General features: G+C 45.0%; 2 protein-coding genes across 4 annotated transcripts in view; one reads left to right on the top strand and one right to left on the bottom strand.

The window, feature by feature from the left end:
- The window catches only part of LOC126522531 (procathepsin L-like), a 123235-nt gene extending 108760 nt beyond the window's left edge, over positions 1 to 14475 (bottom strand). Inside the window, exons 1-2 of one of the 2 annotated variants that reach the window (XM_072288799.1) lie at positions 14369 to 14475; positions 13536 to 13710 (exon numbers count right to left, since the gene is read on the bottom strand). In XM_072288799.1, coding sequence (XP_072144900.1) covers positions 13536 to 13541 — 6 coding nt within the window. In that variant the 5' untranslated portion in view covers positions 13542 to 13710; positions 14369 to 14475. Of the gene's footprint in view, positions 1 to 13535; positions 13848 to 14368 lie in introns of those variants that run through there. The other variant, XM_072288800.1, reaches the window with a different exon arrangement.
- LOC126522530 (procathepsin L-like) lies at positions 263 to 25608 on the top strand. Of its 2 annotated transcripts, XM_050171292.3 has the most exons (8): positions 283 to 418; positions 2560 to 2686; positions 4557 to 4699; positions 7612 to 7809; positions 9578 to 9769; positions 16968 to 17133; positions 25125 to 25230; positions 25354 to 25608. In XM_050171292.3, the coding sequence occupies exons 3-8, from the start codon at positions 4697 to 4699 to the stop codon at positions 25451 to 25453; spliced, it is 765 nt and encodes a 254-aa protein (XP_050027249.2). In that variant the 5' UTR covers positions 283 to 418; positions 2560 to 2686; positions 4557 to 4696; the 3' UTR covers positions 25454 to 25608. The 2 variants fall into 2 exon arrangements, with proteins under 2 accessions (XP_072144903.1, XP_050027249.2); XM_072288802.1 differs by lacking the exons at positions 25125 to 25230; positions 25354 to 25608 and adding an exon at positions 22873 to 23130 and having other exon boundaries at positions 263 to 418.

Below are 25608 nucleotides of genomic sequence, written 5' to 3'. Positions count from 1 at the left end.
CACTGCCGCACGACGTGGGTGGTATTCCCAGTCTCGGTGGCTCTTTTGCAGAAGCAAAACGTGAAAACACTTCAGATTCAGGGTCACGTTTAAAAACCCAAAGAGAAATAATCGCGCTATTGAGAAGAGCATTTGCTTAGATTATTCGCGTATCGTCTCTTTTTTCCTGCTAGAAGCACGAGGTATCCAAAAAGCACGCGGTGATAACGTTCGCGCGCAACGCAGCTGTATGACTGCACACCGGGGCACACCTGACACGTCTTGCTAGGAATGCTTGCCGAACATATCTCGCTTTCCTGATAACACTCGGTGTTGGCTTTTGTCTAATGCGGACGCCAGACCACCGGACACTCAGGGATTTTTGCAGTTGTGCAAGTGACCATTGTTAGCGCTGTTTCCTCGTTGTTATCGGACTTCGGTAAGCAAATCCTGCAATTCGGTCCATTTTCTCGTTATTCGACAATGCCCATCATTGGAGTGCAGTGAATCTTACAAGAGCATAAGCTTGAAAGGAGGCCGTAACATGATATGTTAGGAATTCTCTGACCCGCCGTGGTTGCTCAGTGGCTATGGTGTTAGGCTGCTGAGCACGAGGCCGCAGGATTGAATCCCGGCCACGGCGGCCGCATTTCGATGGGGGTGAAATGCGAAAACACCCGTGTACCTAGATTTAGGTGCACGTTAAAGAACCCCAGGTGGTCCAAATTTCCGGAGTCCCCCACTACGGCGTGCCTCATAGTCAGAAAGTGGTTTTGGCATGTAAAACCTCATAATTCAATTAGGAATTCTCTGGGACATGCTGTCGTTTTGTGTATAGTGTTCCAGCTTGAAAATCCGATAAAAAATTTTGTACCTCCCACGGCAATCTCTATGCTAAACTTTTTCTTCCGGTACAATAGAAAGAAGAAAACTACATCAATAAGCCTTATGTACAAGCACCGGTTCAAAATGTCAGCAGCTGATTTGTTTACCATGACGTACCCGTAACCGTAGCGTAAAGAAAATGCCAAGAGAAATTGAATCTTTCTGGCTGAGCACACTCTAGAGCTTCTGTTCAAGATAGAGGTAGAACGGCAAATGCATTATACAGAAATTCCAAGCGGAAACAAAGCGATATATCACTAATAGAATGATCGTTGCTTGTTTAGATCTGTGTTTTCATAAGTAAATCATCACTGAAAAAGATTATGCAGACATTGCGCACTATCGATGTTATGGGATGCATTTCGCAAATACCTGGCTGTCTAGGGCTGTTTGTAGCTCCGCAAAACAATACCAGAGGTGGACCAACGTGCTTGCGTAAACTGAGTATATAGTTGTGCGCTCGTGGGGATCGAGCATCCGTGTGTGTGTGTGTGACGACAACAGCAGAGTGATGACCACCTTGAATAACATCGTATGGCGGCAATGGCGTGCTTTCTAGCCAGCAGTTCCAGGCGAGCTTACGACACGGCGATTGTTGGTTTCTACATAGGCAGTGGGCGGCCAGAAAGGAAATAAACACGGATTGTGACATTATAAGCTTATAAGCATGTACATCTGATGCAATCGTACATGCCTATGGCTGTGTCATGTGGTGTGTGTTATAACAATGATGAGAGTTGTACTCCGGCGAAGAAACGTTGAAGTATGATTTACATCGGCCATCTAGAAGTCGGTACAGCGTCGCACAGTTTCGACGTAGCGTAAGCTGATACGAGGAAAGTACGGGGCAAAGTAGCTCGGTACCAGAGGTTGTGCAGCCTCACACAGGCACTTAAAATGGGAGCTGTTACAAGGAAAGAAGGCGAAAAAAGTGACGCGAGGTGCCCGTGCCCAGATTTTCAAAGACCTGTATGGCTTTGTAACGAAGGAAGTATGCATACACTGAAAGTTGGCAATAAAAAATATCGACTGCGGCCTAGTGGTCACAGCCCCTGGTGGCTGTATTCGACGGCAGAGGTTCATTTCCACCATTCGTTGCTCACAAATTTGTTTGCGCAAGCGAGGCGAGACAGGAACTATTACCTAGCCCAAAATGCCAAGCATGAGTGAAATAAAGGTCCGCATTAATATTTCGTTTGTAGCCAAAATTTTAGTACTTCCTCAGAATCTTAACTTCGGTCCCACTGAGTTATAACAGGATTAAACAACGAAAAGCTCAATCGCGTTTTCTTGTGCCTACGCACTCTCATTGTCGACATTCGTAAGCTGAAATAAACACACTAATTTCCCAGCGCAAACAGGCAAAAACTAACTTGATTTTATAGAGAATATAAACGGTGGCTCTGCGCTTTTCTTCTTCCTGAGATTGGTAGTCACTCACTCGCCTCCTGAACTTCTGCATTCGCTTTGGTACTTCAAAACCTTGTGAGATACGCAACAAAAAAAAAAAAAACGTTTTCAGTGAAAAGCCTACATTCTGTTCCTCACACAACACCGACACCACAACACAAGCAGTGCTAGGAAGATGCATTTTGACATGTCTCTCTTCAACTGGCTTCCTAATCCTACAAGATCTACTAACCCGGGAGTGCCTAACCACAAGACTCGTGCTACTCTCGTTCATTGTGCTTCCAGATTATGTCACATTCTTTCCTTCTTACGCTGTTATCCTGGATATTATTAAGGGCTTTAATATGGGGCTGTGCCGGAGTCAGCATTGCAAGCATGGAATAGGAGTGGAATGCCTTCAAGGTGAAATACGGTAAGTCGTTGTTCTGCCTCCATGGCTGATATCTTAAATACTTTGTTTAGCGCAATACAACGGACGCAAGACACGCGACAGGACAAAGCGCTATGTCCTGTCGCCCTTCTTGTGTCCGTTGTATTGCGCTACACAAAGTATTTATGGATCCGCACCAACTAGCCCGCCAACGCATTGCGCTGATATCTTGTTTGGTTCTTAGGTATCATCTTGGAGCTATGAAATATTTTTATACATTGTAAAGCCAAAGATGTGTTTAGACAACGAAAGTCTTCCTCTAAAAACCACATGAAGAAAACAGACAGATGAAGCCAGAGAAAGCACAGGTGACATTGAATGTTGTCTTGAATAACAATCAAATAACAATCAAATGAATAACATTCATTTGAAAAGGTAAAAAAAAAATGCAGGGAAAGCGAGCATGCTGATAGTAGGAGCCGAGCGTACAACTTCAGCATTACGCGTGCAAAATGTGAAAAATGTGGATTCGACTGTCCCCTGTGGCAATCTTACTTTTAGGGCGAAAGCCTTAGATTTCTACGTCTCCAGGTCGCGCTGTGAAGTACCGACAATCGGAGCGCTCGTGCCACTACTCGCGCGTTCTTCTCCATCATTTCTGCCACATCACTGCCACATCGACGCCACATCGATGCCGCTAATGAGGACGAAAAAGGCACAGGTAATTTAGAGTTAATAAGGCACTTGAACCCACGACCTTTGATTGGAATCGAACCCTTGTACTTTAGTGGAAGTCATGCCCAGAACCTTTGGTGTTAAATAGGGTGAAGTTTATTAAGACGCAGTTAATTAAGGTAGCTTTAATTAAGGCACTCGAACCCATGACCTTTAGTAGGAGAAAGAAAGTAACAAGAAGTAACAACGCATTCGAATGAGAATGTCAAGTAATTTATTGAATGCCTCTTGAGCGCGCAGGCTTTCGCATTCACCCTCTTTGACGTATGTTAAAATGATTGTCAATTTTTAAAGCGAAAGCTTTACTGGCCGCGAACTTGCGATTTCGCTGTGGCGGTGCTCCGAGGAGGCACATGGCGTCACAACGCGCGCCTCGCCGCGGATATTTCTCTCTCTTTCTCTCGCTGCCTAGTCACTACTGCGCATGCGCCATTAGTAGCACCGAGCCACAGGTGTACCGCCGCTGCGCAACGCCGCGCCTTTTTGCCGCTGCCGTTTGGTAAGACGTCACACCACGTTCCCCGTCGTTGCGCTCGCCTCTGCTCGCTTCGCCAGCTGCGTCGTATGCCTGAAAACATGTCGGAGGATTGAAAAGGAGAGCTCGCGTGCGCCGCAACCGCAGTTGAGGCGGCAGTATGGACGGCGACAATTCTGATAAGCAGGAGGAGGCCTGGAATCGACTTTGGAACGAGATGAAGAGGAAACGAATCGCCCAGGAAACAGACGAACAGCACGCCGAACGATTGGCTAGACGCCGCAACATAGCTAGACAACCAGACTAACCTGTACTTGCAACCACGATTAATCAAGGCTAATCATGCTCTACCTTAGCTTTCGCTACGTATATCCAGGCATAGCCGAGCTAAGCCATTGCCAATTTTTCGTTCTCCTTTACTTTCGTTTCTATCTATTTCTACATTTCAAATTATTCAATGTAACAACTAGTTTTCCCAATGTTTTATCTGATTCACTTTTATATGACTGTAACAACCAAACATTTGCCTTTAAGATCCGATTGTTCCCTCCACTTGCAAGTCACTTGTGTCCGGTTGCCGCGTGATGCATATACAAACTTTGGATAACCAGTTAGACGATTTGGTCGTACAATAAAATTAAGTTTCAAAGACAGTTCTCTACCCCAGCTCAAAAAACACATTTCTTTTTTTCTGGTCTGTAGGGAAATATTACTCGTCACCATCAGAAGATGAGACAAGGAGGCTGCAGTTTCTTCGAAACCAGCTTGAAATTGCAGAACACAACAAAAGATACGCAAGAGGAGAAGTAACCTACAGACGCATAATAAACAAGTTCGCCGACATGGTTTGTATACAATATTTCTGACTTTTTATGCACAAGCGCATTTATTGTTTATTAAAAAGTGGTTACATTGTAATGCGATTCGCATTACTTGCCTACTCCAGGTGTTTTAAGCCTATCTATCTATCTATCTATCTATCTATCTATCTATCTATCTATCTATCTATCTATCTATCTATCTATCTATCTATCTATCTATCTATCTATCTATCTATCTATCTATCTATCTGTGTCTGTCTATCTACCTGTCTGTCTGTCAGTGTCTCTCTGTCTGTGTCTGTCTATCTATCTATCTATCTGTCTGTCTGTCTGTGTCTGTCTGTCTGTCTGTCTGTCTGTCTATCTATCTATCTGTCTGTCTGTGTCTGTCTGTCTGTGTCTGTCTATCTATCTATCTGTCTGTCTGTGTCTGTCTGTCTGTGTCTGTCTGTCTGTGTCTGTCTGTGTCTGTCTGTCTGTCTGTCTGTCTGTGTCTGTCTGTCTGTCTGTCTGTCTGTCTGTCTGTCTGTCTGTCTGTCTGTCTGTCTGTCTGTCTGTCTGTCTGTCTGTCTGTCTGTCTGTCTGTCTGTCTGTCTGTCTGTCTGTCTGTCTGTCTGTTCTCTTGCGCCAACCCAGTGGCACAAGTTGCCATTGAATCGCTGTCATACAGTCGTCATGAATTCGTGCTCGTATACCGTATTCGTGATATCGTCGAGGTCATTTCATCATCGTCCGTCCGACATCATAAGCTGACTCTGTTCATACCCTCGTAAGTCCGGCGACGTCCATCACCGAGCGATTTCCTCCCATAGTCCTCGTCGTTATACTGCCTTTGTCGTCGCATCAGTGTCATTTCTTCGTTAATTGTAATGGCGTCCGTCACTCAATCGTGATTATGCCGCCGTTGTCATGCTATTGTCATCCCAGCGTCGTCATCAAACCGTCGTCGACATGATATCCTGATCATTCCATTGTCGTCATTACAGCTTCGTCATTTAGTTGTCGTCCAACAAGCGTCATGATACAGTGTTCCCGCCATGAGCGTCATACACTCGTCGTCATCCCATTATTGTCATGCCGTCTTCGTTATACTGCCTTCGTCATTTCATCAACGTCATTCATACGTAATTCCATCGTCCTTACGGCATCGGCGTAATAAAGTAGCCGTGACGCCACCATTCTTGTGGCCAACCTTTGCAAGTGATTAGCATTACAAAGGGGGTAGCTATCACAAAAATTGCAACACGGAAATTAAGCAACAGAAGTGTCAGAATGACCACTACAGATTTTAATTAAACGTATATTCGGCAATGCGGTGTGTAGCTACATTACTTGAATCCTTATCGCATTGCTATCAACAGTCATGGTGAGGGATTCTGCCGGAATTTTCAAGCATGAAATGCTTTTAACTCCCGTTGTCGGCGACCTTCAAATGACCTTGAGCTAAAAGCCAGAGTCGTTATCCAGGTACTCCAATGAGAACATCATCTGGGCAAGTTGGAGAACAAAACGAGATCAACAGGGCAACCAGTCAAATCTTTAAAGAATGCGTTCACTGGCCGCCAACCTTTTGTACAGGACCACACTACATAAGCTAGTAACTGCCGAAACAAGTTACCAAAAATATTGCTTCAGAATTCTTCTACACGTTTGTTCACAATATCATTCAAGCTGTAATTTAGTACGCTGAAGTTGTATTTGTCATTTCCAAGAGCGACGCTTAAAAGACATACAGGGCACTACACACTTCCTTGTCATCTTTTGGCGCTGAGCGCTGAAAGCCAGCGGCCAGCGAGTTCCGCGGCGCAGGTCTTGTATCGCCTTGAGAAATGGCACCGCGCTGCGTGGCGCCTCCTTCAAGGGCTTCTAGCCGTCGTGGTGGCTTAACGGTTATGGTGTGCTGCAAGCACGAGGACGCGGGGTCAAATCCCGGTGGCGGTGGCCGCATTTCGATGTAGGCGATGGTAATCAACAAACCAACTTAAATTGTCACAAAGGCTGGCTTACTGTATCCGAAAAGCAGGCTTATATTGGAGCTGATAGACTTTGTCCAGAGACCCGATTCAGGGGAGGGAAATGATCCAAATAAGGCTGGCTAAAATTGGTATTATATGATAGTTTATGTAGGAAGCCTGTCAGTATATATATATATATATATATATATATATATATATATATATATATATATATATATATATATATATATATATATGTATGTGGGTTTTTTGTTTAATCTCTGATATAAGTAACAAAAGCGTTTGCGTTTCTATGCGAGAATGCTATTTCGCGAGGACACAATGTTGGCAGAGAAAGATTGTTTTCTTGAGATGATCGAGGTCGGGTTGTCCTCATCTATTCATTACTGCTTAATAGTAATTCTTATCATTCCATGCAGCTTTTCATCGATAGTTCGTCAATTTTTATTAACCTTGAAGCAAGCCTTCGGGGATTCAATGACTTGAAAACGTAGCTTGGTTACTCGGTAGCATAGTGGCCATGCTGTTGCGCTGCTAAATACAAGGTTGCAATATCAAATACCGGCCGCGTTGGCCGCATTTCGATGAAGCCTAAATGCAAAAAGGTCCGTGTTGCGTTCATTGGCACGTCAAAGATCACCTGGTGACCAAAATTAATCTGGAGTCCCACACTATAGCGTGCCTGATAATGAAATCGTGGGTTTGGCGCATAAAATTCACAATTCGATTGCAGCTTCCTTGTTCAAAAAAATCTTCGTAGATGGTTTTTCTGAAATTTTACATAAAGAAAGCTGACATTCTGCTTTTGTCTTACGCCTCAGTCTAACTTGACTTCGACGTATAAACACTTCTCTAGTGCATGCAAAATATAACCTTTGTATCTGACTTGTCAATTTCCGCGTTTTCATTTTTTAAATGAATTTGTGCGCTAAAAGCAATATTATCTTTCAAATTCCACAGTTGCCACAGGAGATCAAGCATACAGCTGCGCCAAGATTAATTTTCCCGTCGCAAAGGAATTACCAGAGCCCGGAAAGTACTGCTTCACGAATGCTCAACACGTCAATTCTTCCTGACGCTGTCGATTGGAGGAACAAAGGGGCTGTGACTCCTGTGAAGACGCAAGGATCCTGCGTGGCAACGTGGGCTTTCAGCGCGGTTTGCTTTATCTGATTTGCCTCTACTGCTTTCTAGCCAAAAAAGTATCGTCATTGCTTAGACGCCATTGGGATTTTCAGGCGAAAAGCGCTTAAAGGGTCTTTACTCACTTTTGCAAAACAAGGAAGCTCTCTGAAGAACAAACTAAGAATATCTTTTTTTGACGGTAGAACATCAATATGTACAATAAGGCAGCCGAGCAGATCAGAAGAATGCCGACTGCAAGGCGTTGTGAGAGATAGTTCCATCTTCATTCTGCACTCTCGATGTGAGAGTGCAGGATGAACAAAGGGCACAACTAATAACGTCCCTGAGGCCACGCGCCTGAGGCAACTAAAAAGACGTGTGCAATTTATTTGACAAGGCACACACAGTAAAGGGCTCGCTGCACAGACGCAGGTGTTACATTTCGAAGCCGCTATACCGCAGGCTGTAAAAATAGAGCCGGAACCGTTACATCTGGGGGGCGGGGGAGGGGTATGCTGTAAGAGTCCACCTAGTGGGCTGTCCATTTCGGCCGCTGCTGATTGGATGCAGCTGTAAGAGCGAGGAAGAGACTAGCGGCCCCAGCCAATCAGCAGCCGCCGAAATACAGTCCACTAGGTGGACTCCTACAGAATACCCCCCTCCCCTGTACCCTATGAGCAATGGATAAAGAAGTGGCTGAAAATAAAAGAGCACCCATGCGTTTAACGGACAGCGTGCTTCAAGCTGCTTCCGTGTTTGACACTGAATTTACTGCTTGCATGTAGCTTGCGTGGCAATTAAATGGCCCCTCTGGGCGGGGCTCATAGCGTCAGCTAGGAGGAGGAGGAGAAAATAAAAAGAGAAAGCAGGGATGTTAACCAGAATGCTTCTGGTTGGCTACCCTACTCTAGGGCACGGGAAAATAGCGCCAAGCAATTTTACAAACAGCTTACCAGCTTCAGCACTACTGTCAGATACATGTCTGTACAGAATTCTTATTCCCGTGCTTGCCGCAGCTGATAAATACAAGAAATCTCGGAAGCGTGTTTGTTAGCGTATTAGCATTAGGATTGTGAAAGTGGAAGACGTGTGTGTGTGTGTGTGTGTGTGTGCATGTGCGTGTGTGTGTGTGTGTAGTGCTGGAAGCCCGTCACGTTGTAGAGGTGCATAGATATATATACATATATTGTTACTTCCACGAAAGGCGTAACATTGAGATGTCAGGTAGAGTTATTCCCGACGGGCTTGATCAGCGGAGTGCCTGTCGAGCTTCTGCTAGCCAGGGGAACGTCGTCTTTTTCACCCATCTTGAATGGCACCCATCCCTATGATATATATATATATATATATATATATATATGTATCCATGACCGTTGCCCTTCGCTCGTCGACGAGGCGGGACGTGTGTCGAGTGGTGAACATGGTTAAAATCAGGAATCCGGGATACCTCAAAGGTGCGACGTAGTGCTGACGCGTTTATCTTGCATTTACCGCTAAATCGCAGCTGCATTTTGATTCCGCTGAATTACTTTTTATCCAAAGCTAGTGGCGCTAGCATGGCCGTACATGGCATCTCATTCCTTTCGTACCCTTGTATTGCATTTCATTTCATGCTTTACTAACTCACTTACTGCGCCACATTTTCATCAGTAGCCTTTTTTTTTACTGCTATGAATCCAATATTATGTGAAGTGTTCAATGTTTTTGTAAACGTACCTGTGCAAGCTGATGTAATTCTTTGGGATATGTAATTAGTGTATCTCATTTATTTGTAACATTCTCGTGATCCCAACGCAACTAGGCCGGAGCAGTGGAAAGCCATCATTTCATCAAGACGGGTCAACTGGTGGACCTAAGCGAACAAAACCTCATTGACTGCTCTCAAGATTTCGGCAACCTAGGTTGCGAAGGAGGGCGAGCAGACCAGGCTTTTGAATACATCATACAAAACAAGGGCATTGACCTGGAAGAACTCTACCCTTATGCTTCAAAGGTGAGTGATTCACCCCAAATAAGAGTTCTGTGCTGTTCTCGGAGTAAGCTGCAACACGACAATGTTCAACGCTAAGATTCAACTCTCTTGGAGCACCCCGACTGCCCCTAACTTTCGCATGTACAGACCTGTCGATTCGTTGAAGCTGAAAAAGGTGTCGCACTTTCCCGCTTTGACGCAACTTTACTGCAGTGCCTGTAGTAAAGGGCTTTTTATGAAAGCCTACACAGATTTTATTGGAGTGGAAGATAGAAATGTTTGAGTCGTGCTACAATGAACAAAGGGTCTTAGGAGTAGCGTGTTTTCACGATCGTTATATGGCGTCAAACGCAACGTTCCCCGGACTGTGTTAAGCCGGCTAGATTATAGATAAGTTTCAGAGACGAAGATTCGTGGACCATTGCCCCACGCGTCTCAGACTTACAAAGGAACACGGGCATTACTACACTGTATGAAATCGATTGACCTCATTGACCAATTTCAGGCGTTATCGATGCCCTCCACTCCTCCTCGTTTTCATTGTTATAGCATCTACCTCCCTCTCCTTTGTTTTCTTCTTTACCCCCTTTCCCTGGCCCATGGTAGCAAGCCACACGTCTTAGCGTAAACCTTAGCGTAATGGCAGTGATGGTGATTTAGAGTACTTGTAGTAATGGGAGTTATGGTAATTTTGACAGCACGCCGCCGCCCATAGCGGTGCTGCGACAGCAGACAAATCAGTTTCTAGGCTGGATCTTTTATATACGAAAGGCCAGGGATGTCCCTCCCGACGTTGCAAGCAGCCGTCGCTTGCGGCAGCTTGCGCCTATCATGCAGCAAAGCATTAAATACACAACACAATAATGCAGAGCTGAGTATCTCATTATGCAGTAGAAATGGGCGCATTCTGTACTACGATCGTACATACATAAAACAGCTTCCTCCACTTTCTCATAGACAAGGGCTACAGAGGCCATCTTTGTTTGCTGTGCACAACACAACTCTACCAAGGCAATTCTTGTAGCAACAGTTATCTGGAATAAACGAAAGATTATCAATCGCAGCAGACCCACTTTTCTCGCGTACAAATAAAAGCCACTTATATTCCATACAAACGGCTATACTAGCTAGTCCAGAAAACATGCTATTCCTAGTAAATTTTCTGTATAGCTCTCCTTGTGCTAATGTGCCAGTTCATATTCACCAGAGTATATTGAAAATGTCGTTTTTTTCATATTTTTTCTTTGTTTCGCGATACAACATGCAAGGCCACTGGACCTTCATTCAGATGTCCAACATTGCGAACAAGGTACCATTACAAAATTACTCGGGAGGGTATTACAGACGTTTCTGAAATTTGTAACGCACTTGATTTGTTCTATCAATTTAGCATAAGGGGCATTCCCAAAACAAGAACAACAAATACATCCGCATTTTTTTTTTATCAAGAAACAGTAAATCCAGGAGAAGCGTGTGTCATTGGGCGGTTGATAGTCAGTTGAGGTTGGGCAAGGACAGTGATGCACAAAGGCATTATTGAACGCGCAGCTTCGGCGCACCGAGAAATATTAAAAAAAAAAAAATCGGCAGCATTCAATGCATCAGGGCGACTTGCATAGAACAATTTTCTTTAAATGGTTTTCAAGGCCTTCTTCCAACACGCTGGACGTACATTATGCACTTTCTTTAACAAAGCCCATAGGTTCAGTTTCGTGCGACCTGTGCAACCTGTTTGAAGCATAGGTTAGGTGTCAGAGCTATGTTATGAGTTTATTCACTGGCTGGAAGTCACCCGTCATGAGAATTTTGTTGTCGACACAATAAGAATGCAAAAGCGTTGCAATTCTTCTAGAACACTCGTTTCTGGCACAACATGCTTTCTTTGCTTATTAAGGATATTCGTGGCTTCGCCGAAAGAAGCCCCCCCCCCCCCCCTGCACACACGCACATACCTTGGCCATATTAATGAAGCCACTGAAGTCAAGAGTGTCGAGCAACATTAGTACATGCACGACATTATTGAAGTAAGCTCAGGAAGATTCTAGCATCCCATGATCCTTTTATGGTAGCTAGGTAATAATTTTTAAACAGGAGACTGCAAGTTTGGGTGCAATGATTGTCTGCACAAAAAATACACTGCACGATGTTTGTGCAAACATTCAAATATGCCGAAATATTTTGCAAAGATAGGCTAGTGAGGACTCCGCCATTGGAACTATCGGAATTGCAAAAGGAATAAAAACCAGTTAGAAAATGTTTCCTCATTTTCAAGATTCTGGAGCTTTCTTCCTGCAGCGGGCTTTCTCTCACGCTGTTTTTTTTTCGAGTTCCGGATTGATGTTATTTATGTGCAGCTTAAGCCAGGCAAAGAAAAACGGCTGCAGCAGGTTTATGTGTCACTTATTATTATTATAGAAGACTGCTGTTTAGCTGATATTTAAGTACAATGGTCAAACCGCACAAGTGCGCGTCCACACCAACGTGCTCCAGAAAAACAATTTTTCCATGTCCTTGCATTCCTCTAGCGATAATGGAGTAACACCTGGCTCCGCATGAGTTGGTAGAACTGTGAGCTCGCACGATACATCAACTTCTCTAGTGCTTCCCTCGTGGTAATCTTTTGGCAGCTCTTCAACTTCGCTAATTGGCAATAGCTTTGTGTGTCATTTCTCAGTCCGTTGATGACGCATCTGGTCTCTAGTGTCACATTTTCCGCTTTTGGCCTCGCTGCGGTTGGGTAGGAACATGCAAGAACATCACATCATTAGAAGATTTTGTTGGGCTAGCTGACAATTTTGGACAATGTTTCAGGCTGTCTAAAGGAACACAACACACCGGTACACAAGACAAGCGCCGCGCCCTGTCTATGCACGAGTGTCGTGCTCCATTGTAAAGCGAATTCCATTGGCGACAAATACGTGCCATATGACATCGCTTCACATTTATTGGAAACACGGCATGAAAAGCCCATTCATTATCAACTTTCTAGAGCACGTGAAAAAAAAACACAGCTGTTTTCGTTAAATAGTACTTTAAATTCATGTAGGTCAGTTCTGATATTTCTTTGCAGATTTCAAGTACAAATATGCCTGCAAGTTTTATTAAGCAAAGTTCCAAAGTTTAGTTCTGCCGTATATTTCTGTAACATGCTAAGCATTGCTGGTTTCTCAATAGCTGGCTGAGAATACAGGGCATCAGTTTTTTAGAGTCAGTTTTCCTGATCGATGAAAGCTTTTGTATCGTCTTCATAAGGATTAGGTAATTGAGCTTTTTGTTTAATTTGGCTTCGCTTTTTCGCAGAACACCCGTAGGAAGAAAAGTAACTTAGAATAGTGTAAAGCTGCTGGTCAAGTGAATATTGCAATTTTATCTCTGGAAAAAATTTCTGATGTAATGTGGCAAAGCAAACTTACGGAGAACACGGAAGTGCGCTGCAAGAACTGGCTTCGCCATATCGTATGCTGTAGCTTCGAGCTCGGCGGGACTTCTTACGAACGTGAATTCGCTCTTTGTCAGCAAAAATTGTGCGGCTGCTTAGCCTGTAATCGGGAACATCGCACACCACAGACGAGCGAGCGATAAAGACAAACTGATAAGCACGCGGTTTCTTGGCGCACGCGGAGCAAATTTCGCTGCGTAACGTCACATGGCACGCGGCGCCGCAGCAGATGACGAGGAAAAGACAGCGCTCACCGTGCCGAATTACATTTGCGGCGTATCCTGTCAACTGATTTCTGTACGAAAATAACGAACAACAGAAGCCCAGATCCGCAAGCACTAACTTTACCTTCATCGACCAGGGACCGCTCTTTCGCTCCAACAGTCGGCACAGTCGACCATGGAAGTCTTGTTTTTGGCTGGGTCGAAGTGGCCCGCACAGAGGTGGTAGCCGTTGTTACACCTACTCCCATGTCACTCCTGCCAGGATTCCCCGTTTAGCGTAATTTCGACATATGTCACATCTGAAAAATGGGCAAAATGTCGTGTGGTCACGGTTATAGAACACCTAAAAGCGACAGCAAAGTTGAGAGTAGGAAGTAGCGACGAAGAAATTCTGCTGTCCTAGGCACACACTGAAAAGTGAAGCGCACCTCAATCATCGCACAGGTAAGTGGAAATTGTTCTTGTAATTCAAAACGCTAATGGTGACTGCTACGTAAATGTTTGTTTGTCTGTTTGCTTGTTTGCTTATTTTGAGGGGGAGGGGGGAGGGCTTCTGGCGTGCTCATGAACATTCAAAGGTGGTAATGTCACAAAAACCTGGTCACCGGAAGGCTCTCCAGCGTAATTAGTTTTTGCAGCAAGCATTCAAATACCTTAAGCAAATATAAATTGCAAGTTTTTTGAACCCGCGAAAAAAAAAAAAATGAAGAGCAACCGCCAACATATAGCGAAGCGAAATTTTTGTGATGCGCGTCAGCTAGCATCAATCGGCTCTATGTGCAGCTGTCAACAAGTAGCTTCAGTTTCTTACAACACCGCAGAAAAATGTACCGCGCTAAACCGAAAAAGATATTCACTTGAAAACAACCGCGGAAAATCTTTCCATTCACCCTATACTTGTATTGACAACGATATCGCTTGTTTTTTTCATAACGACTGCAGAATAATTGAGCTTACCTTTATAGTTCTCGGGGAAACGGGAAAATTTCCCGCTGCTGTTCCTCCGCGAGTCGCCACACCCCACAGCCGCGCAGCCCGCCTTGTGCCTTTTCCTCGCGGTTTCAAACTCTTCCGGAACGTTTGTGGGCACAGAAAGAAAATCTAACTTCAGATCATACGCTGCTTAACCATAGAGTACACTCTAAGAAAAGTTTACACCCTTTGGAGTGGCCCTTCTGCCACACAATAATAATCGTCATCTGCCTTGATCCGTTTCCTTTCTTTAACGCTGCGAGCCCGGTACTTTCCAGTAACGAACGGAATGCCCGTTATCAGCATGACAGCATTCCCGACAGGAATGTAGCGGGCGCGGCGTTTTCAAGAAAGGAAACGCATCAAGGCAGATGACGATTATCGTTGTGGGGCAAAAGGGGCACTCCAAAGGGTGTAAACATTTCTTAGAGTGTAACGTCATGCAATGATGTGCAGAAATGAAATGCGCTTTTGGCTATTTTCTTTTTCGGCGTCTTATATCCTCATTTGGTCGCTTTATTGAAGCGCCAGCGGGTGGCGCTTTCGCTCTTATCGAATCGGCTGCCATTGCGTTCGTCTGCTCGTGCAACTTTCTATGTACTATCAGCGTCAAATGAAAGTTGAACAGCGGAGCGCGTGGCCCAAGCATAAGCGAAGATATAGTGCACGCCGTCCAGTCATCACCATTGACAGGCGCGCACATCCGGTTTGACCGCACTGCGCGATCCCCCTCTAGGGAAATAACTTCGCTTCTGTTCTGGTTCTTACGTTTGAAAGGGAGAAAATGAAAATGAAGCTAAAATGTTGCCGTTTACGGCGAGTCTTGTCGCACAGATCGCCGAAACCACAAGTGCTGTCGGCGCGAACAGTGGCGCGCGTCGTGCAGTTTGCACCGTCATCTCCCGCGCCGCGCGGGCGAATCTACGCGGGCGATGACGGTGCGCTCCGCTGTTCAACTTTCATTTGACGCTGATAGTACACAGAAAGTGGCACGAGCAGACGAACGCAATGGCAGCCGATTCGATAAGAGCGAAAGCGCCACCCGCTGGCGCTTCAATAAAGCGACCAAATGAGGATATAAGACGCCGAAAAAGAAAATAGCCAAAAGCGCATTTCATTTCTGCACATCATTGCATGACGTTACACTCTAAGAAATGTTTACACCCTTTGGAGTGCCCCTTCTGCGCCACAACGATAATCGTCATCTGCCTTGATGCGTTTCCTTTCTTGAAAACGCCGCGCCCGCTACATTCCTGTCGGGAATGCTGTCATGCTGATAACGGGCATTCCGTTCGTTACTGGAAAGTACCGGGCTCGCAGCGTTAAAGAAAGGAAACGGATCAAGGCAGATGACGATTATATTTGTGTGGCAGAAGGGCCAATCCAAAGGGTGTAAACTTTTCTTACAGTGTACTCTATGGCTAAGCAGGTTGAAAGGATAGAGTCACATATGCAAAAGTTATCGAATTTTTATTTGGTTACCAGCGTCATGGCGATGCTTTATTGCCAATACCGAAACTAGGCCCACTGTCTACCTACTGCCTTTACTAACCCCGACGGCTTCTGGTCTGACGCCATGTCGCAATGCGCTAAAATTATCAGACTAAATTGAGGACAAGCAGCACGAGGGCGTTAAAACAAAAACCCAGATGAACTAGGGGCGCCGTAAGGAGCCGCACTGTCCAGCTCAGATCTCCAGGACCCACTTTGGGCCATCCAGCAAGGTCGGGAAGCTACCGAGTGGCAGTGTCTCTCTTTCCCCCGCGCGGCCTAGACCCAGGCCATCAATTTGCAGGATATTCAATAAAGTTTTCACGCACGCACATTTATTTGACACTCTCTGCTGTCAATATTAACAATTTTAGAAGTCATGTTTGCCGCAACTTATGCGACAATATTTATGCATTAGTCTTGAGGAGGTTACGCGTCGGTCTTTTATCTGAAAACGCAAAAGCAGCTTTTCGTACATTTAAACAATCTAAAAAGAGTGCTTTTTGTTGTGGACGTAGTAGACTGATAAGCCACGTGACCGGAAATTTCTTGGGACTGCACGCACTCGCTGCTGTTATCGCACGCGCTAATATTTACTCTCCCCTAGTGCCGTTTTGTTTGTTTGTTTCGTTTGTTGTTTGTGGCGTGCCCACTGTAATATCCTAGCTACGTATAGGAACAACGCCTGCGAGCACTTTCTAAACACTTACCAACGCGCATGAGTGGGAGAAAGTTGAGTATTTGACCATTCTTTGTAGCTTCTCAGCAAGTACCGACATGGTAGAGCCATCTATCCTTTGAGAAACGAAGTTGTGCGCGTCATGCATGGCCTCTGAAATCGGGTCGTGCTCAAAACAGTTGTCGTTCTAGTAGCATCTTGAAATTCGCTCGCTATCTCAATAACGAAGTGAGCCACGAGAGTTGAGAATGCATGACCTGTAGCGCGAAAGATATGCTACCACTCGGGCATTTACTTACAATGAGGAATATCAATGAGGAATGTTTTGTCCCATACAACCGACCACTGCTTTTCTCGGTGTTCTGTTTTGAATTAAGGGGGGCTATTTCTAAACGTCTTTTTCTTCTATTTTAGACCATGACGTGTGCATTCGACAAGGGAGCCGTAGGTGCGACGATATCCGGATTTCGAACAGTTCCTCAAAGTTCTGAGGAGCAACTCCAGGCGGTTGTAGCCACTGTTGGCCCAGTTGCAGTTGCGGTTGATGCCACGCACGATGATTTCTTCCAGTATGACCAAGGTAAATTTTAATATAATCGCCAGCAGCCAGGCGAGTTGGTGTGACTTCGTTGTTAATCATTGCACCACAAACGAAACCCGAGACGCTGTTCTTAGCAAAACAAAATGGTCATATTTGTTTTACAGGTGGTAATTCAGCACCGGCCTCTTTTTAACAATCTGATGGTGAAGTCGTGATTTTGTTTCTAGCTTCAGTTTGCCTTATGCAGCTTGCCTAAGAAAATAGCACTAAATAACCGAAATGCCATATCAGAACTGGAACTGGACCTCACAGTCCAGAGTACTGTTTCTCGTGACGTTAATTGGGAAGCAGCACCAGACGTGCGCCGGGAAGCATTAACAAATTAAAGCAATATGCGAAAATACAGTAAATTCTAAATGCTTTTGCATCTCATGGTTTCTTCTTTTTTCTTCTTCGACGAAAAAGCGAAAGCCAGGAGGTGAGCTTTTTCTTTATTGAAACGTACGCTGTTCTGCACGTTGTATGCGCGATTACAATGAATGTGTGGACGGTTCGCCTCACTTCGCTGAGTGCTTGTAGCCTCTGCATTACGAGGGAGTTGAGACATTTCATTTTTACTTGCTTAGGGTGGTATGAGTCACATTGCTCATGACGATAATTCTTGTTCACGGGCAGACACGAAAAATGAGACCATTGAGGGGCTAACAGCTTCGCTGTAAGACTTGTGGCCTCCGTGAATCATTTCATTTATTTCATTTATTATCACCTTGAAGGCCCGAAGGCATTACACAAGGGGGGGCAATACAAACACGTGTAAGAGTGGTTTCTTGCAAAACACCGAAAAAAAGAAAAATAACACATCGCTGATTTTGTACGACTTTAAACAATCAAAGAAAAAATTCGAATTGAAAGAAGTAACACGGCAATATATTAGCAATAAAAGAAACAAAAGAAAAAGAGTAGGTGGAAGGGTTGACAAGGGTAGACTATTCCGATAGGTTTATGATGGGTTCATGAACGATGTACACTGGGATCAGAAAGTTATTCAAAGTGATTTGTTAGGTATTCACGAAATTTTTTGCGGTCAGTACAGGTAACGAAGTTGTCAGGGAGCGCATTCCAATAAACGATTGCATCAGGAAAGAAGGAAGTGGTCATGGCAGATGAGCGGCTGGGTAAACGTGCTATGGCAGAGCTGTGACTTATGCGAGAGGAAGTTCGTAATGGTGGTTTAAGAAGGTGGTGCCTTGAGCGTGGACTGTAAAAAAAAAAAAAGAGTGCAGCATGCAAAGACGTGATATGATGCGGCGAGACTTCAGTGTTGGCAGACCTATCGTTTGTTTCAAAGAAGTGACACTAGTGTACCGTGAATAATGGGAAGTGATGAAGCGGGCGGCTCGGTTTTGAACGGATTCCAATGATGCGGCTAGGTAATCTTGAGATGGATGCCCGACAGCAGAAGCAAATTCAAGTTGTGGACGGACAAATGTCAAGTATGCCAACTTCTTTACCTCTGGGGATGCCTTCTTTAGATTTCTTTGTAGATACCCGAGTGAGCGCGCAGCTTTGCGACGTATTGTTTCGATATGTGTTATCCAAGAGAGTGATGGCGTCAAAATAAGACCCAGGTACTTGTAAGATGAAGTGGCGCTGATGTTGACAGAGCTAATGCGATAAGTGGACTGAAAAGGACTGCGTTTTCGGGTAAAAGACATAGATTTGCATTTCGATAAGTTGAGAGGCATGTGCCATTTTTCGCACCATGACGAGATGGCATCGAGGTCACGCTGCAGGCAAAGAACATCGTCAGAGGAGTTAACAGTGTTGTAAACTACGCAGTCGTCTGCGAAAAGTCGTAGTTTACAATGTATGCTAGTAGGCAAGTCGTTTACATAGATTAGAAATAATAAAGGGGACAGACAGGCGCCCTGAGGGACGCCCGAAGTCACATCGGTAAGAGGTGAGCGGTGATTGTTTGTGGAAGTGTATTGTGTGCGCCCGGATAGGAATTGTTCAATCCATTTCAGTAAGCTATTACAGATTCCAAGTCCAGATAGTTTTTGCAGTAGGAGCTCGTGAGGCACCTTGTCAAAAGCTTTTGAGTAATCTAAGAAAACGGCGTCGATCTGGAGGTTCCTGTCCATGATAAGCAGAATGTCGTGGGTGAATTCGGCGAGTTGGGAATCACACGATAAGTGTTTTCGGAAACCCTGCTGAAATGGGTAGAAAAAAGTTTTGCTTTCAAGGAATTTCATTAGGTTTGAGGCTATAATGTGTTCAAGTAATTTTGAGGAAATGCTTGTAAGGGAGATTGGGCGGTAATTGGTAAGGTTTGAGCGGTCACCTGATTTAAAAATGGGCAAGATTTTAGCTTTCTTCCAGTCACCTGGAACGGTCCCCGTCTCTAGCGATTGTTTGAATAGTACGCAGAGTATTTGTGCTGATACATGAGAGGTGTTCTTCAGAAGTTTACTACTAATACTATCACAGCCAGCGGAAGATGATGGTTTAAGGCTATTGATTAGGTTAAATATGCCCTCCGCGTATATGTCTAGGTCTGGCATAGTTTGCACTGAAGCAGTAAGTGTGGGCTGGTCAGGTACGTGAATGGGAGCAGTAAATAGAGAAGAAAAGTAGTTATTTAGGGCGGTTGCGCATTCATCATTATGGATAGGTTCACCATCGAGGTCAACGAGTTCGATGGTGTTAGATCTGTCTTTAGTGGAGAGCATGCGCCAAAATTTATGTGGATTTGATTGGAGAATGGAGAGTAGATCGTGACTGTTAAATTTATCTTTAGCTTGACTAACCTCCTGAATATACAGTTTTACGCATGCGAGATACCTTTCCCACGCTGCAGTGCTATTACTTTGATTTGCTTTCCTATAGAGACGTTTTTTAAGTTTGAGAAGAGATTTTACACGTTTAGTGAACCAAGGGTTGTTATAGTCTGATTTTACGACAATAGTGGGTATGTACTTATCTTTTAGCTTTAACATTGCGTTTCTAAATAGCTCCCAGTTGGAGTTCACTGAGCGTGACGAAAAAGTGGTCTGAAAGTTTTGCCAAAATGACTCTAGTCCACTGTTTATGGCCTCATAGTTACCTCTCCGGTAGTCAGAGATTAGTTTTTGGGTAGATGATTTCTTACTCAGTGGAAGACGAATAACAACATGCAGGAGACAATGATCGCTGAAGCCAGGTATCGCGGTAATGGCGGAAATGTCGTCCGGGTGAGTTGTAAGAAGTAGGTCGAGTATGTTATCGCCTCTGGTGGGGCATGCTATCATCTGCTGGAGGTTAAAGTCTTCTGTTACTTCAAGAAACTGCATTGCTTCAGTGGAAAAGGTCCCTGTTGATAGAGACAGCCTACTCCAGTTAATCTGGGGGTAATTAAAATCTCCGAAAAGAAAAACTGGTGCATTCGGCAGCTTGTGTTTAATGTTTGCTAGGGATTGGGACAGCAAATCAATGAAAGCTTGCTGTTTATCAGGTGGTCTATAACAAATGCCAAAAACTGTTCTTATCGTATTGTTATAGACACATACCCATGTAAGTTCAAGGTTACTATCGTGACATATTAGGTAGGATGATAATGTCTTTCTAACAGCGATAAGGACGCCTCCTCCCCTTCGGCCTTGTCTATCGTTACGGTATAATGTGAAGTTAGTGGTAGACGGAAAAACTTCGTTATCGTCTATGTCCGAGCTCAGCCACGTTTCTGTTAGCAAGACGATATAGGATTCTGTGTCGCTAATATAGCTGTGTAACTGATCTCGCTTTGGCACTACACTTCGTATGTTAGTGAATGCTATGTTGAAATTCAAAAATTTAGGCAGCCTTTTGGGAGTGGGACTTGAGCTAGTATTCTGGAGGCATCATTTGGTCAAGACTGTGGGTGTACTTACAGAATTTATGGTTCGCGTGTACGCATGACGCATTGGTGGTGTGCATTCCTCAACTTTGGAAGATGCGATGTCATAGAAAAAACACTTACTACCGATATGAAGTTTATCGAAACTGAGTTTGAATGCACATTTCTGAGTTCGGGCGAACTGTAATAGTTGAGCTCTAGACACGCGCGTGGTAGCCTCGAAGTCTTCTCTGATGGCATAGCTGGTATCTTTTAATTTTCGTCCATGAGAGAGGATGTTGTCTTTTGTCTTAAAATGGGTGAATTTTACAATGATAGGCCGCTTCTTTGATTCGCAAAATTTACCAATTCGGTGCGCTCGCTCAATAGAGTTGGGTTCTAATTTAATGTTTAGATTATCTGCGCACAATGCCAGTATTTTATCTTCGGACTCCTTCCATGACTCACCGACACAATCGTCTAATCCTAAGAATAGTAAGTTATTTCGTCGCATCCTATTACTAGTTTTTATGCTTGCAGTTTTTAGGGCTGCAATATCGTTGCGGATCTGAGCTGTTTGGGATTTTGAAAAATCATTGCCTGGTGTTTGTCTGGTGCATTCCAGCAGTGTTACGCGTGATTGAAGAGACAATAATATATTGTCTTGGTTTGCTTGAAATGCTCGTATTTCTACGATTTCTGCTCGAATTGCCTCTAACAAAGGGGTGAGGTAGGTAGCAGCAAGTGGGCCTGGATTCAACTCGACATCACCTGACAATAACAGCATAAGCTCGGAAAGCAGTTCAAAAGCAATCATGTCACTACATAAACAAATCACATAGCGCCAATTTACGTGAATGGGGCAAGACACCGCAATAAGAAAGTGGTCACTACTACGAAAATCCTTTGAGTTGCCGAGGTAACAAACCTGGAACGATACGTGGATCAGCATGGTGTGCCGAGCGGTGTCGTGCCCCACGCAGGCGCCATTCCATTCCCGGTTAAGTAGTGCTTGGTGCGGTCCTGTGACAAGTGACGTAGGCGAGGCGGGGTGTTGCCAGACGGGCACTTCCGTGCGCGCTGGAACTGGATTTCCAGTAGAAAAGGTGGCGGAGAAGGGTTGGTTGGTGACGACGGGTTCAGTTGCGTTGACAGAAGGTGGCGTCGGCAATGGTAACGGGTCCGGTAATGTGCACGGGAGAACAAGGGGCCAGCATAGCAGCACCTGGAACGATACGTGGATCAGCATGGTGTGCCGAGCGGTGTCGTGCCCCACGCAGGCGCCATTCCATTCCCGGTTAAGTAGTGCTTGGTGCGGTCCTGTGACAAGTGACGTAGGCGAGGCGGGGTGTTGCCAGACGGGCACTTCCGTGCGCGCTGGAACTGGATTTCCAGTAGAAAAGGTGGCGGAGAAGGGTTGGTTGGTGACGACGGGTTCAGTTGCGTTGACAGAAGGTGGCGTCGGCAATGGTAACGGGTCCGGTAATGTGCACGGGAGAACAAGGGGCCAGCATAGCAGCACCTGGAACGATACGTGGATCAGCATGGTGTGCCGAGCGGTGTCGTGCCTATTAGATCGTGTCGTATCTATTAGATAAAGCGCATAGGGCATTTGAGGGATCCTTTAACGCAACTTGCAACCACGGAGACTGAGGTACGACGGTGACGCAGTCCGCGGGCACGGAAAAATGGAATACTTCTGTTCTGACAAAGAGCGATCAGCGGTGTAAAAGATCATGCATCACGGGAAGGCAACCAATGGAGGCATCAGACAGGAACGGTCACGTGAATACACGGTGTTGTACCGAGCTCTCGCGTATGCAAAGGTGCCTTGAGTCCCCCGATGGTGCTCTGCGCATTCTTTTTTATGCGAAAGCGTCAAATGGCCAATGAGCGAAAAAAAACTGTGTTTCTGTTGTCTGTAGGAGCGAAACGGCGCCTAAATTCCCATTGGCTGCGACGCCACGTCACGCTTACGCCTCGACGGAGCAGAGACGCCATAGCGGACCAGGTGTCGCAAGAGGGGAGAGGGCGTCGCCGCGACGCTACTTCACCCTAGCTCTCCCTCTGGGAAAGCCTGTGATATCTGCACGTTCCTTGTCCGCGCAAGCTCTTACCTACGTTCTAATTGCGCCTCGGTCAGCCCAAATCAAAACGCGCCAAGCGTCTCCACGCACTCGTTTTGCAGCGAGGAGTTCATACCTCGAAGGACCTGTCAGCGGTGTTCAATTGGACAGTAATGCTTTCGTATTCACAACTCATAATACTGGCTTAGGTGTCTTCGTATTTTTTTCTTTCTCCACTTAGCGTCTGTGCTAGAGATCAAAATTCCTCATATGGGCAATGTTTTCAGTTTAATTTCGTTGTGAAATGATCCAAACCCACAGGGAATGGCAATCGTTCAGTGTGTGTCTGAGCTAAATGTGCTGCCGGCAGCAACGAATTCACATGACTGATGATGACTGTGCGTCGCTCGAACGATGTCTCGCTCCTGTGATAGCCCCGAATTTTTCCCTTTGGCCATATGAGCGAATTCGTTTCTGTGCTGCGAACGGTGTGCGCTGTGAACCGCATAGAGCAAAGCGGTGCCTAAACATGGCATTTCAGTGCGAATTTTGCGCCAAAGTATTGGTGTGTGGCTTTGTGGCCATGAAGCAAATTTACTCCCAGAGGCTATCGCAGAGTTGTCGCCGTGGGTGAAGAGAGTATTTGCGCATTCGATAGAGTATGCGCTGGAAATGGTCAATGGCCTTCTACTCCTCCGTTACAGAAGATTTGTAAAAGAGTAATTGCACTTTTTCTAGAGTAGATGCTGCGTCGGCGCTAGCACGACTCTTACTTTTTTAGATTGGGGAATGACGACAATTGCATACCAGCCATGGGATGACGATGCTAAAATGATTGCAATCGAATGATGATGGTGGCATCGTGACAACGGTATATACCATATCGACGATTGTATGGCGACAACGGAACGAAGAAGGTGGAATCGCGACAACGGCATGACGACATATGTGTGATTACAGTGGTCCGGCGACAATGCAATCACTACGACAAAATGACGATGAGGGAGCAATCACGACGGCACGACAGCGACCTCGTGATGACGTGATCTCAATAACAGCATTACGACGATGGAGTCATCTCGACAATTTGGAGACGCCGGCTCGAAGAAGGCGTGATGACGAGGGCATTACAATGCAGTGACAGCAACAGAGTAAAAATGACAGGAAAAATGGCGATGACAGGACAACGAAAGAATGACCACAACATCATGAAAACAATAAAACTACGACGGCCGAATGACGATGACAGCGTGACAACGATGGCATGTTAGTGTTAGAGGTCACGTCAGCGTTACTGTGCATCTCCTGCCGCCGCAGAGCGCCTAGATTTGCTTATATCCGGTGTTTGTTAGCCCCGTGTCTCATGCTGGCCAAACGAGCCACCCTAATTTGCATCATGTACGGTGTTTGTTTGCATGCACTACCTCCGCTACCGGCCCATCTGGCCGTCTTAATCCGCACTACGTCCACATTTATACTGCACGATCTCCGGTACTGGCCCACATTTTTGGGAGACGAAACGTTATCAAAACGACATCAAGCCCTTGAGCGTGACCTTGCTCTGACCTTGGCTCCGTCTGCGCAGAACAGAAGCTTAGCATTATAAAGAATTTCCGCAGTGGCCCTATAATCAACAGCTACGTACGTACATGAGGTGGCCAATATAGTCGACCATAACTTACATTAGCGCGTGATCGTTATTACTATATGAATTGTCGCTCTTCTGGGAAATGGAATAAGTTCAGTACAAGGGTCAGTATACAAAACGCCAGATGGATACATCTCAATTTTATTGATGAGGTAAACTCGCAGTAAATGTCCATTGTAAGGACATAAATTTACTGAAACATTGTCCTTGAACAAAACCTCGAAGATTTAGTCGAGCTTGTTTTTCTCTTTACCTGGTAGCCAACGCCAATATATCAATAACTCTGTTGTGAAGTCCACAATAAAAATACTATATTGGTAGTTACTGTTTTACTAATAAATATAGACGAAAACAAGTTAAGACTCCATTCATAGCCATATGGCCCCATATAGCAAAATGCATACAAAATAGCTAATTGCGATATGTTTAACACATGATCGTCATGGTCATTTTTAATTTTTAGGCATCTATACAAATCCATTCTGCAGTACCTCTGACGTCAACTATGGCCTTTTAATAGTTGGATACGGCACTGTCAATGGCATAGATTACTGGATCTGTAAGAACAGGTAAGCTCTCTTTCTTTTCTTGCAAATCTGTAATAATTCTATATATGCTGGTATCCAACGGCATCTATAGCTTCGTAAACGAACTATATTATGATTCCATAATCGATACTTTTCAAACTTCAGCATGGGACCGGACTGGGGCGAGCACGGTTACATAAGGATGGCGAGAAACAAAGGAAACCAGTGCGGCATCGCTACCTTGGCCACCTATCCGGAAGTCTAGTCGGCATAAAGCAAGATTTAGAACGTGTTCTTGCTGCGGTAATTTGTCGCTTTTAGCACAGAAGGGAAATATAGACCATGTTATCTGTTAATCGAAAATTGAGCGCTCAACTCTTACCTGTGACAGTTCGCGAGAATAAACCATATTGCATACTA

The sequence above is a fragment of the Dermacentor andersoni genome, chromosome 6 (genome assembly GCF_023375885.2).
Source record: "Dermacentor andersoni chromosome 6, qqDerAnde1_hic_scaffold, whole genome shotgun sequence".
In the NCBI taxonomy this organism is placed as follows: domain Eukaryota; kingdom Metazoa; phylum Arthropoda; class Arachnida; order Ixodida; family Ixodidae; genus Dermacentor; species Dermacentor andersoni.
Note: the sequence above shows the minus strand (reverse complement) of the source record. Positions and strands in the feature narration are given on the sequence as shown.